Genomic DNA, 12,655 nt, shown 5'->3' with positions numbered 1-12,655 from the left:
CAAGATCACATTGAGTCCATAGGAAAAGCCAATACTATTAAAAGGGGATGAGGTGTTGCTTAATGGCTTGCTTGCTCAAAATGCTTAGTGATATGCTCCAAAAACCCTCAACCACTTTCTCATATCCACATATGTCCCAAACCAAAAGTCAAACTCGGCCGCACAGAAATGTTCTATCCGGCGCCACCGAGTTCACTTGACATAGCCACTGCCAGAAACCCCGGTCATATCAGTCTCACCGATAGGGATCTCGGTCTCACCGAGATGGGATTGCAAACTCTCTGTTTCCCCTTGTAGCGTTTTAGTTCAAATGAGATGAGTGGTCGGTCCCACCGACTTTGCAATGCAAACTCTCTGTTTCCCTTTTGTAACGTTTCGGTCTCATCGAAATGAGCGATTCGGTCCCATCGAGTTTGCCTGACCAACTCTCTGGTTAGCCTATTACCAAAATCGGTCCCACCGAGTTTGTGTAATCGGTCTCACTGAGATTATGTTATGCCCTAACCCTAATAGAATCGGTCCCACCGAGTTGACATGTCAGACCCACCGAGTTGACATGCCGGTCCCACCGAAATGCCTAACGGTCACATTATGAACTGAATCGGTCTGACCGAGTTTTCTGATTCGGTCCCACCGAGTTTGGTAAATTATGTGTAACGGTTAGATTTTGTGTGGAGGCTATATATACCCCTCCACCCTTCCTTCATTAGTAAGGAGAGGCATCAGAACGTGCCTGCACTTCAGCATTCATTTTCTGAGAGAGAACCACCTACTCATGTGTTGAGACCAAGATATTCCATTCCAACCATATGAATCTTGATCTCTAGCCTTCCCCAAGTTGCTTTCCACTCAAATCATCTTTCCACCCAATCCAAATCAGTGAGAGAGAGTTGAGTGTTGGGGAGACTATCATTTTAAGCACAAGAGCAAGGAGTTCACCATCAACACACCATCCATTACCTTCTGGAGAGTGGTGTCTCCTAGATTGGTTAGGTGTCACTTGGGAGCCTCCGACAAGATTGTGGAGTTGAACCAAGGAGTTTGTACGGGCAAGGAGATCGCCTACTTCGTGAAGATCTACCCTAGTGAGGGAAGTCCTTCGTGGGCGATGGACATGGTGGGATAGACAAGGTTGCTTCTTCGTGGGCCCTTCGTGGGTGGAGCCCTCCGTGGACTCGCGCAACCGTTACCCTTCGTGGGTTGAAGTCTCCATCAACGTGGATGTACGATAGCACCACCTATCGGAATCACGCCAAAAATCTCCGTGTCTACATTGCGTTTGCTCCCTCCAAACTCCTCCCTTTACCTTCATATGCAAATATTTTACATTCTGCTGCTATACTCTTAGACTTGCATGTGTAGGTTGATTGCTTGACTTGTGCTAAGTTGCTAAAATCTGCCAAGACTTAAAATTGGGAAAAGGCTAGATTTTTATTTGGTCGAGTAGTCTAATCACCACCACCCCCCCTCTAGACATACTTTCGATCCTACAAGCATGCATACACAAGTGCTATGTTCAAAAGCGCCCAAAATGGGTTCAAATTTAACAGCATTCACACTGGTCCTACTACCTATATGACCAAGCACATTGGTCCTACTATGTATATGAGCATCAACATTGATCCTACTAACTCTAATGAGCATGCATGTACTACGATCATGCAGAAATCCTAACTATGAACAAAATCGAACTATAACTGTGAATGAACTAAGAACGACACAAATAGCAAGCACAAATCTAGCGACAACACAATATCACTACCAATCTAGCATCAACGCAGACACGCAGTAGCACTACCGATCTAGCATCAACAGCCGAGGAGTACTAATCCAACAATCTAAAATAAACCCATGATCATGCACCAATTCTTCATCAACACCCGAGGCAGTTGCCACCTACATTTTCAATCAACCGCAATTGATTGGACTGAATTGATTCGATTCAAATCGGATCCTATCCAATCAAATAAAATCTAATCCTAGTACTCACTAAGCACAAAGCCTAAACTACATCTACGAGCAAAGGGGGGGTGTAACTACTTACCGGAGTGGTTGCCATTGGAGCATAGGCTGAGGAACAAACCCTGGCGGCAATGCTAGGCCGCCCGAAGAGGATGGCCCAGCCATCGCCGATGTGCTGGTGCTCTTGGTGACGCGCGTCATGGACGAAGTGGGAGCCATCGTCCAGGGCTCTGCCGCCCTCCCCGGAGAAAACCCCTAATAGGGGGGAACCTTTCGTCCATGGCTACCGATGTCGTAGCCGATGAGGTTCCCACTGCCACAACAGTCGAACCGAGGACCAGTAGGTCCGGAATTGGAGGTGGAGCTGGAGCGGCTGGCAACATATTGGCCGGAGGACACGATCTGGTACAGAAGGGGTTGACGTGCAGATGGCCGCCATGTGGTCAATGCCATTGTTGGAGAGGCTGGCCACCCACCGGTCTTGGATTGGGTTGCTACTGGCGATGATGGGGTGGGGCGGCGCGGCGGCGGGCATGCCATTGGAGCCTGGAGGAGAGCACAAAAGGGTGTGAGGGTGAGGGAGAGAGGGCGGTGTGAATGAGAGTGGGGGTAACTAGAGAGAGGGAGGAGATTTATGAGACGTCCCGTCCGTCTCCCGCGCTTTCCAATGCATGTAGGCGACGGGCACACGTGGCTCGAGCGAGCATGTCATGCCAAAAATGGTCGATTCGATAGTTCCCTCGTATTCAGCCCCGTGTGGCCTGAGAAGCAGATGCACGCCAACAGCCTAAAAACATCTCCCGCAGGCCTAGTTGGCATATATGCCGGCAACCAAACACATCATTAGTGCTTGTGGAACGCACGTGCTCGTTGTGCCGTATCATTCCGCCCTCGCCCCAAAAACTCGCATCAAGGCGCCCTCGGTTGGCAGAAATCCAATGGCACAGCGCACATAGTGAATTGCGACGACCCGGCGCACAATCCCTCTTTTGGTTTTGAGATGTATCTAGAGCCATCTAAGGGGTACGGCTATGTCTCGCTTCTAGCAAGACAAGTTGTTCGCTTGCCTGAAGCGTCGATGTAATGGGCCGACCCAGTGGCACAGTTCGTTCGTTTGTTCACTCGATTTCATTCTTTTTTCTTTTTTCTTTTTGTCATATTTTAAAAAACTACACATATTTCAAAACAAAAAAATTAAGTTTGAAAAACTGTTGGTGCAACTATAAAAGAACTTTAATACTTCCAAAACACCTAAATAAATATATTATGCAAAACACTTTAAATAAAACATTTGAACAAAATGTTAACCAAGCATTTGGAAAAAGTTAAATGCATATAAAGAAAATGTTTCTCATGTACATAAAACATATATACAGAAAAATATAAATGTGTATGAAAAGGCTGATCACGTATTTAGAAAATATTAATATTTTATTTGAAAATGTTAATCAAGCATTAGACATAAATAAAAATGTATACACAAAAATGTTAACCATGTATTTAAAAATTGCTGACTATGTATTCCAAAAATGTTAATATTTTTTCTAAAATGTTAATCAAACATTTGAAAATGTTTAATATGTATAGGAAAATTGTTGACCATGTATTATAAAAATGTTAATCTTGCATTTGAAAAATAGTAATCAAGCATTTAAAAATGTTAAATGTGTATAGAAAAGATTTTGACCATGTATTAAAAAAAGTTAAAAATGCGTATGAAAAAAATGTTGACCATGTATTAAAAAACTATTTTCCTTGTATTCAAAAAATGTTGAACGTGTATTACAGAAACTTATTAGATATATACCAAAAAATGTACAATTTGTATGAAAAAAAGTAGACATCAAAAAATGTTAATTTATATAAGAAGTTGTTCCTACTGTGCACGCAAAATGTACATTGTGTTTGAAAAAAAAGTGCAATATATACGAAAAAATGTTGACCATATATTAAAAAATGTTAGTTATGTATTTTGAAATGTTAAATGTGTATAGAAAATGTAGATATATATAAAAATGTACAATGTGCATGAAAAATATTATACATTAATATCTAGTTTTCAAAATATGTTAATCATATATTTGAAAAGGTTAAGCATGTATATAAAAAATGTTTCTGATGTATACGAAAAACGTATAATCTGTAGTAAAAAGTGGACATGTGTTCAACAAAATTGACACCGGTGGAAATTGACAAATAAAAAATTAAACAAACAGGCCCAAAGAAAAAAAAGAAAACCAAAAAATAAAGTGAAAACCAAAAAATAATGGAAAAGTAATATCTGAGAAAGAGTCAGAGAAATACAAAGAAAAAAGAATGAAATCCAATGAACACCGAAGAAATATTAGAAAATATGAAAGAAAAGGACAAACCTATGAAACCGGAGAAAGAAACAAAAGAAAAAAAAAGGAAAAACGAGTAAAAACCAGGAATAAAATGTAGTAAACCGGTGAGAAAAACAAAGGAAAAAAATAGAGAAACCAATGAATAAAGAAAGAAAAAAACAGAGAAAACGTGGCGTACGCTTACTAGCATGCGAGCGAAGGCTCCGGAGCGAGAAAAAGCCTGCAGAGAGACATAAGCTACTCTTGCACCAAGCGAGATATAGCTCTCGCGGCTTCTCAGACCCGTTCTTTTCGGTTTTCTTCGGTTTTTCTATTCTTTTATAATCTTTGTTTTTCCTTTCCTTTTTTTTTATTTCATATTCATTTCCTATTTTTTTATTACAGGTTGATTTTTAATTTTATCTTTAGATTTATTTTTTATTTTTTAAATATGGTAATAATCTTCTGTTCATAATTCCAAAAAAATAATCAATTTAACAATATGTTCATCAATTTCTAACATGTTCAGGTAATTCAACAAATGGTCATCAAATTAAATTTCTACTGTATCTATGAAATTCAAAAAACATACATCTAATTCAAAGATTGTCATCCTAATTAAAAAATTCATCATATTTTTTGAATATTTCTATGAATTTACAAAAAATCATCCAATTAATAAAATGTTCATCCAATTTGGAACTTCCTCATCTAATTTAAAACAGTTCATAATTTTTTAAAAAAATCTTTGCATCGGTGCATATTTTGTGAAATTCATGAATGTTTTTTCCAATTAGTGAATATTATTTTGAATTTAGTAAATTTTTTAAAAAATGCAAAAATTATATACATTTTTTAGATTTTAGGAATTTTAAAATTAATGAAAAAACTAAAAAAACATGAACATTTTGATGAAATCCCGAATTGTGATATAATAAACTAAAAAGAGAAAAAAAACAGAAGACAGAGAGAAAAGAAATGTAAAAGAAACAATGAAAGAGATAAAAAGGGTTGCCTCGCCCCGCAAATGGGCCGCCAAAAAGGGCGCGCTGGCGAAGTGGATGTACCCGTTTCATCACTTCGCATCGTGGTGCGTGGTAAATAGGAGGTCCCCTACGTTGGGAGACCTCCTCCCCCAACGTGTTTAGCGCCAGGGAAGGTAGCAAGCGCTCATGCGCATCCCCCCTCCCCCCCCCCCCCCTCGTCACCAAGCTTTTAAATCTAGGCTGATATATCACTTTTGGGGCTCTACTGATATAAACATAACATATCATTTTGTAGATATCATTTTCAAACATATCATCCGATATGGACCGAAATATCGACCGATATGGCTGATATCTAGCTCGATATGTCCGCCAATATAGAACGATACATAGATGACAACGATTATTTATCAGAATGCAGTGAAAATATAATTCTGCATTTACAAATTGATTATATATTATCAAAGTTGTGTACAACGTTTCATACAAATGCATGTATATCACATTGTTTTTAATCATAAAGCAAGGATTTTGTGAATATTTCCTTAATAGTTTCTTAATCAACAAGTCAATAAACTAGGAATCTAAAACTGTCATGTTAAAGCATTGACATCATACATTTTGTTTTACTAAAAATAAAGTTTTGAACAAGAATAATGAAATAATAAACTAGACATGTTTTCTCCGATATATCTACATATCGTCCGATATATCACCCGATATCCGACATCCGATATGTCGAAGCCAAACCGATATGAACCCGATATCCGATATTTTGAAGCTTGCTCGTCACACGACCCACACAAGGAGGCGAGTGCTTGCTTGGGACATGCCAGTTATCCCGATTAATCGGAATTTCTTGACCAGTCCACCATTGATCAGTTGACCCTTGACTTTTCGAGAAAATGTGATTTTTTGGAGAAAAAAACATGAGTTCATAAAAAATGTTCATGAATTCAAAAAATCGCAATTTCAAAAAAAGTTGACAAACTTTAAAAAGTGCACTAGTTCAAACAAAAATGCGGGATTAAATTCAAAAAAGTGCATGAATCTGATTTTTTAATGAATTCAAGGAAAAACATACAACATAAATTCAAAAAATTCACAGATGTTAGAAAGTTCAGGAATTTGAAGAAGGCTTTTGAATTGAAAAGGTTCAAGCATTTAAAAGTTCGGGAATCGGAAATATCCTTTCTATTGGAAGAAGGCTTTACATTAACCAATGTTTGTCTCAGTAGTATACCCTTGTACACGTTATCTTTCCTGGAGGCCCTAAAGGTTCCTTAAAGAAGATGAATACCAATAGAGCTAGAATGACCTGGCAGGACAAATAGGACCAAGAAGATATACCATTTGGTTAACTGGCCTTTAGTTTGTCTGCCAAAAGACTGGTGGACTTGGTGTGCTGGATTTACAAACTATGAATCAAAGTTTACTATGCAAATGACTATGGAAGCTTTATAACTCTGAAGGTCTACGGCAAAATTTTCTCACACAGAAATATCTTCACTCTCTAACCCTGCCAAGTATGGGTGTAGGAACTGGTGGGTGTCACTTTTGGCAGGGCTGAATGTGAATAACATTTTCCAACATTTTGCCAAAAAGAAACTTGTTGATAGGAAAAACACCCTTTTTAGGAAGATGTTTGGATTGATGATATCTCTCTGGCTGACAGATTCCCTAGATTGAATTTTGCATGCTTCACCAAGCAGGTTACTGTTGAAAGTGTATCCATGTCCTTAAGCATATATTGACATTGTTGATAGTATACATATAGGGGACTAATTACGTTTGCTAAGTTAACACACAAGTTTTAGCCCCCAAGGAAATTGTGTTGTGGATTATCGACCCCCCCCCCCCCCCCCCCCAAGAATATGACTTGAGAATTGTACAATAATGACAAAAGGTGTAGCCTTTTCTGTTTATATCTTGAGTTATAGGGATCTCGCACTATTAAGGGGATCAAAGGGGTTCATGATGGATTTGCCAAATCAAAGCGATCTGACACTATTCCAATCAAATCACACACGAAAAATCCAAAGCCAAATAGCCTACCTAGCTCCAACTTCTATTTGGCCAAAACTCCCAAATTCAATGGTAGTCGGATGTCCAGCTATTGGTCGGACTATTTGGGTTGCTACCTAGACGTCCGACTATACACCCAAAACACTAGTAGCGATTTTCTCTAGCGGGACGCCGGGTCGGACGATTAGTTAAGGGATGCTTTGGCCAGGATTATAGTCCGACTGTCTTTGTTGCTTGCTGGACGTCTAGCCGATGCCCAACTATGTCGATTTCCTGCCAGTCATCCGACTTGTGGTCTCAAAACATCAGAGGAAGTTCTCAGTGTGGAAAATTGAGATGCATGATCATATGGAGAGATCCTCCAATGATATGTGAGAGATTGTGGAAAGTGGCTTCAATCCCGACAAACTCATACCTAGCCCACATGTGGGGCGGATATGGAGACGCTTAGATGCGTCTACCACGTTGGATCCGGCCCACTATGGCCCACCTTGACCCCACCTATATTCATCCCTGTTCGCAATCCAGACCAAACCCTAGCCACTTCCCTCCCCTCAAGTTCCCTCAGCCCCTAGCTCCTATCCGGCGAACTTCGACCTTCTCCGGCATGGCAGGAAGTGGATCCAAGTTCAAGATCTCCCGATCCGTTGAGTAGGACCTCATCCCATGCGGGGCGAGGAGGAGATGACTGCCCACTTGTCTCTCTGCTAGTCCTGGGAGGAGTGCGCCCGACCGGGGTCGGACTCTCTCCGCGGGAATCCTTCGTGTCCGCGCAAATGACGCTTGGATCCGACGCCAGGGCATGCCCTAACCCCTTGGGGTGGTGCGCTTGTCCCTACGGTGTCAGGCTATGAGTCAGAGTTAAACGCTTGCATGGTTTACGGCCAAAACGCTGCGGATGCGAGGCGTCCCCGCCGTGCGAGGCACGTTGCGCGGCTGGCTGTGATAGCCCCACAGCCGATGCCGCAAAGGCGGAGTCACACGCCACCGTGGAGCCGCAACAGGTGACCGGCACCCCCTTGTCGTCGCAACCACGAGGACGGCTCGTGCACGTCCATCGTCGATCTCACGTCGACCGGCGATGTCCAGGCGACGCCTCGTGTCCCATGTGGGCCAGTCTGCGTTCCCATGTCCTGCTCTACCTCGCCGATGACCAGACCTGGGACATGGAGGGAACAACAAAGGCGGTCGTCGATGAAGTAGACTAGTTTTACGTTGCATGCAATTGTATGGATTTCATGATTTGAAATGAGCCACTCCTTACGCAATCGATATTTGAGTTTTGACCGGTCACTGTTCACGGACTCACGGACGTTTTGGGGCAATTTTGTTAGGTCCAATTGTAGATTGTCTTGCAGGCGCAAAATATTTCATACTTTGAGTGGGGAGCGTGGCCGCTTGACGCCCAAATGGCATACTCGCCGAGCAGTAGGATCGGTGCCGGCCGCCTTCGTTTTCTTTTCGCATGTTTTTTTATGCTTCTTGTTTATTTTTATTCCACCTCGCCTCCTCGAGTTGCCGTCTAGTTCCCCTCGGGTCTCCTCCGCTCCCGGGGATCCTCGCCGTCTCCCACCAAATCGCCTCGCCTCTCCTCTCCTCTCCTCCAGATCTCCGCCCGGCGACGCGGAGGCCCCAGTCCGGCGCCATTCGGCCGGAGCCGCCCCGCTCCGGGCTCAGTCTGCCGGCGGTGATGCCGCGGACAGCGGCGCTCCTCCTCCTGCTCGCCTTCTCGGCCGCCGCCGTCGCAGCAGCAGCCGAGGTGAAGGTCTCCTCCCTCCCTGAACCTCTAGAGAGTCGTCTGCTCGGTTGCCCCCGGTCGCACCCTGCGCTAGAGTTGGTGCGATCTGGGGAGCTCTGCTTCCGCGATGAGAGGACGCAGAGAGCTTGATTTAAATTTCGTACTACATACCACTATTCACTCCTCTGTATTTAGGGTGTGAGATTCGGCTTCGCGTTACCTCCGATGATACGAATTCCGCATCAGTAGTGCTGGGTCAGATTGGGGGGCTGGTGAGAAATTTGGTTGCCAAGCGCTCCCATGCAAGCTTAATTTCAGACAGCTTAAAGCACTGCAGCAGTGATCCAGTGAGGCACTTGCCATGCAAACTTAGTTTCAGACAGCTAAATCAATACAGCAGCAATCAAATGACTAACATACAAGGCGATGTTTTTTTTTTCCTTTTTGTCTTTGATTGACACGTTTTCTTTTGAATTCAGGATAGTACCGCTGGTATCCTACCAGCAGGAGGAAACAATGGTACCGGTATAGAGGATCCAGGTGTTGGGAGGACAGGGCAGAATGGCGAGGCAGATCCTACCACGCAACAGAAAGTACATGAGGAGGGGGAGCTCAAGAAATTCATTACCGAGAACACTAACACGGATAATTCCATGGAAGGAACCAGCACCGGGAAAGATGAGCCAGTACAGAAACCAAATGACAAAGATGGCAACGCAACATCCTCGACGGACTTCTTGCAGGATCCACTGGTCGGAGAATGTGATCCATCCCATAGATGTCTCATTGAAAAACAGAGGTTCATCGCTTGCTTGAAAGTTTCCGGAGGTGATTTTCTAGTCATTTGTTCTTCCTTATTCTCTGGTTGTGTGTAGTTGCTTACGGTATTATATGCTTTGCTTGTATCATGCATATACACCTGCTAGATCAAACATTATTTCATTCCTTTTGAATGCTTGCCATGGTCTTATGGCAGCTAAACTGATGTTTTTTTCATCAAGTATCAATGTAGTATTCAAAAGTTGGAAGATAAAACTGACGGGCTCATCCATGTTGGGAATCTAAAACTTGGTCAACCATGCCACTTAGATGTTTCCCACGTCCCTTTTGTTGTCTGTCAAATAACGGTTGGTTGTAATTGGCGCCATCAAGCAAAAATTTAGATATACCAAAGCACATGGTGCAATTTATGGTTTGGCCTTGTGACATTAATAAGTTGCCAATTATAGTTTAGTTCTCTGTCAACGCATAGCCAAAACTAGTGCTATCAATTGCTGCTACCATAATATGGCAATGATGGAATTGGACGGTTGGCACAACTGACATGACATTAATAAGTTGCCAATCATAGTATGTTTCTCCACCAGTGTGTAGCCAAAACTAGTGCTATCAGTTGACGATCTTGGTTTTGGTCATGATATACCCTGGCTACAGTTTTGGTCTAGGTGGGGCCACAAACAAAGACTAGCATACTTACAACCAGTGCTATATCAGATATAATTTATTTTTGCTGAAGTGCAAATGGAGTCCCTGTAGAACTTTGTGAGTGTTACCTCAAGAACACCTACTATCCATTATTTCTTCTCGAATGGAATATTCGCCAAGATATTTCTTCCTGTGATCTCTGAAGTTTTTTTCATGGAATATTCGCCATCTTAGTTCTTTCCAGCCCTTTCCACATTTTTGCACATAAGTGACCTGTTACAGTTGAAACCAGATTCGTCAGCTCTATCCCTTTTGATGGACAACAAAGGCACAAACCCACTTGATGTTAGCATAACAGCTCCAGATTATGTCATCTTAGCAGAAGATACAGTTCATGTTGAAGCAAACGGTCACAATGAGGTATGCTACTGTGCACGAGAATTAATCTTTGAAGATAATTATATTGTTGGTTTATATGTCTTAATTGTTTCATGTAAAATGTCTCGGTATTTTGCTTTTGCATGGAGTGTTCTGAAGAAAATGCCATTTCTTTTCCCTTTTGCTGTGAAAGTTTGTTCAACAAGCATCTGAGTGTCCTATTGCACTTTCCATGCCCGTGAATGCAAAATTCAAAAAAAAATTGTCTGCTGTTACATGATTGATTACGGGTGTTAATGCGATATATCGTGTTTGCCTAATGTTTAATACACTATCTTTGCTCTTATCAACTTCAATACGGAAATTGGGCCCTTGGCATTCTGATTTTAGTGCTATCTGAATGTTATACTGATCTTCTCTTCTTCTGTCATTATTAATTCAGACGCAGGTGAGTGTTTCTGTCAGCGATACCGTGAATGACATGGCGATAGTTCTCAAAGTCGCAGAAGAAACCTGTAAAATCAATCTTGAGACCGCAGTCACAAGGAACACAGGCCGAGTGATACCAATGCGGCTTACTCCGACCTACATGCTGGTGCCCGTATTTGTTCTCCTTGGGCTGGCGGGACTATGTGTCAAACTCCGTAGGGCGCGGAAGCAAGATGGTGGGCCAGCATACCAGAAACTCGACGCACCAGAGCTACCGGTCTCCATTGGAGGGAAGAAAGAAGCTGATCAGCCTGACCAGTGGGATGACAACTGGGGAGATGACTGGGACGACGAGGAGGCGCCGTCAACACCGTCGAACTCCATGCCCAACCTGTCGTCGAAAGGTCTGGCTTCAAGGAGGTCGACCAAGGATGGCTGGAAAGATTAGCCGCCGGTCGGATGTCTATATCAACGCCTATATTTTTCTCTCCTGTCTTTCTTGAAGAGTTTTTTTTCCCCTTAGCTTTTTTGATAGGTTTCACTGAGGAGACCACTAGAGAATGTAATACGCTGGTAACACTAGAAGAAATATGAATGCTATTTTTTGCTAGTTTTATGTTACTGGTGAATGAATGCAGTATTTTAGTGGCACGTTCTGTACTTGTTTATGCTGTAATACTACGTTTTTTAGTACATTCCTTTTTGCCCAACAAAAAAAAACAAATTGTTCAATTAATATTTACTCACCTTTAACTATAGTATTTTTTACTCACCTTTAACTATATTATTGCATAAAAAATCAACCTTAAAGTAATTATTAACCTTATCACTTTTTTCTACTCCGAATGTTAGTGCATAAATAAAATGAGATGGTTAATAGACTATATGCCTCCTAACCTAGGCACCATACATGTTTGTATTTTTTGGGGGAATTTCTAAAGATAGTTACAGATAAGTAAACATGATTATTTTTTAAAACTCCATTCTACAATTGTTTGGACAAACTGTTCCTTTTTGTTAAGGGCAAAACAAAAAAAAATACTTATGTGAACACCCAGACTGCATCAATACTTTACCGTGATGCACCAGAGATGGTGGCGGTAGCTGGTGCATGGTTAGTGAGGGTGGACCTATGCTACCGCCATTGACTATAGCGGTAGCCCATATAGCCTACTGTCGCCGTATACCGGTCCGAGGATTGGATTGTGCAAAACTTTCAAATAGGGATTCAATCGTGCCAAACTTTGTTCAAAAGGTTAAAACAGTTTTTTTAAGACAAAGAAGGTTAAAAAAGGCTTTTTAGGGAAGGTTAAACAGTTTTTTTAGAAACGAGAAGGTTAAACAGTTATTTCGGCCTCTTTGGATGTACGGGCTGCACCTGCCGTCTC

At 42.0% G+C, this 12,655-nt stretch overlaps 1 protein-coding gene across 2 annotated transcripts; it reads left to right on the top strand.

Annotated features, from left to right (window-relative positions):
- Nucleotides 1-8,772: 8,772 nt before the first annotated feature.
- On the top strand, nt 8,773-11,929 carry LOC123069126 (uncharacterized). Of its 2 annotated transcripts, none has more exons than XM_044491900.1 (4): nt 8,773-9,056; nt 9,515-9,863; nt 10,753-10,880; nt 11,281-11,929. In XM_044491900.1, exons 1-4 carry the CDS (start codon nt 8,988-8,990, stop codon nt 11,713-11,715), a joined length of 981 nt encoding a protein of 326 aa, XP_044347835.1. In that variant the 5' UTR covers nt 8,773-8,987; the 3' UTR covers nt 11,716-11,929. The 2 variants fall into 2 exon arrangements, with proteins under 2 accessions (XP_044347835.1, XP_044347829.1); XM_044491894.1 differs by having other exon boundaries at nt 8,787-9,062.
- Nucleotides 11,930-12,655: the final 726 nt, after the last annotated feature.

The sequence above is a fragment of the Triticum aestivum genome, chromosome 1A (genome assembly GCF_018294505.1).
Source record: "Triticum aestivum cultivar Chinese Spring chromosome 1A, IWGSC CS RefSeq v2.1, whole genome shotgun sequence".
NCBI lineage: Eukaryota > Viridiplantae > Streptophyta > Magnoliopsida > Poales > Poaceae > Triticum > Triticum aestivum.
The sequence above is the reverse complement of the archived record's forward strand: the minus strand, read 5'-3'. Positions and strand labels throughout refer to the sequence as shown.

Bases quoted from the DNA above. Each gene is read 5' to 3' on its own strand.
- LOC123069126 (XM_044491894.1), top strand. From the start codon at position 8,988: ATGCCGCGGACAGCGGCGCTCCTCCTCCTGCTCGCCTTCTCGGCCGCC. The intron at 9,063-9,514 runs GTCTCCTCCCTC...TTTTGAATTCAG, and splicing joins CAGCAGCAGCCGAGGTGAAG to GATAGTACCGCTGGTATCCT. The intron at 10,881-11,280 runs GTATGCTACTGT...TTATTAATTCAG, and splicing joins AAGCAAACGGTCACAATGAG to ACGCAGGTGAGTGTTTCTGT.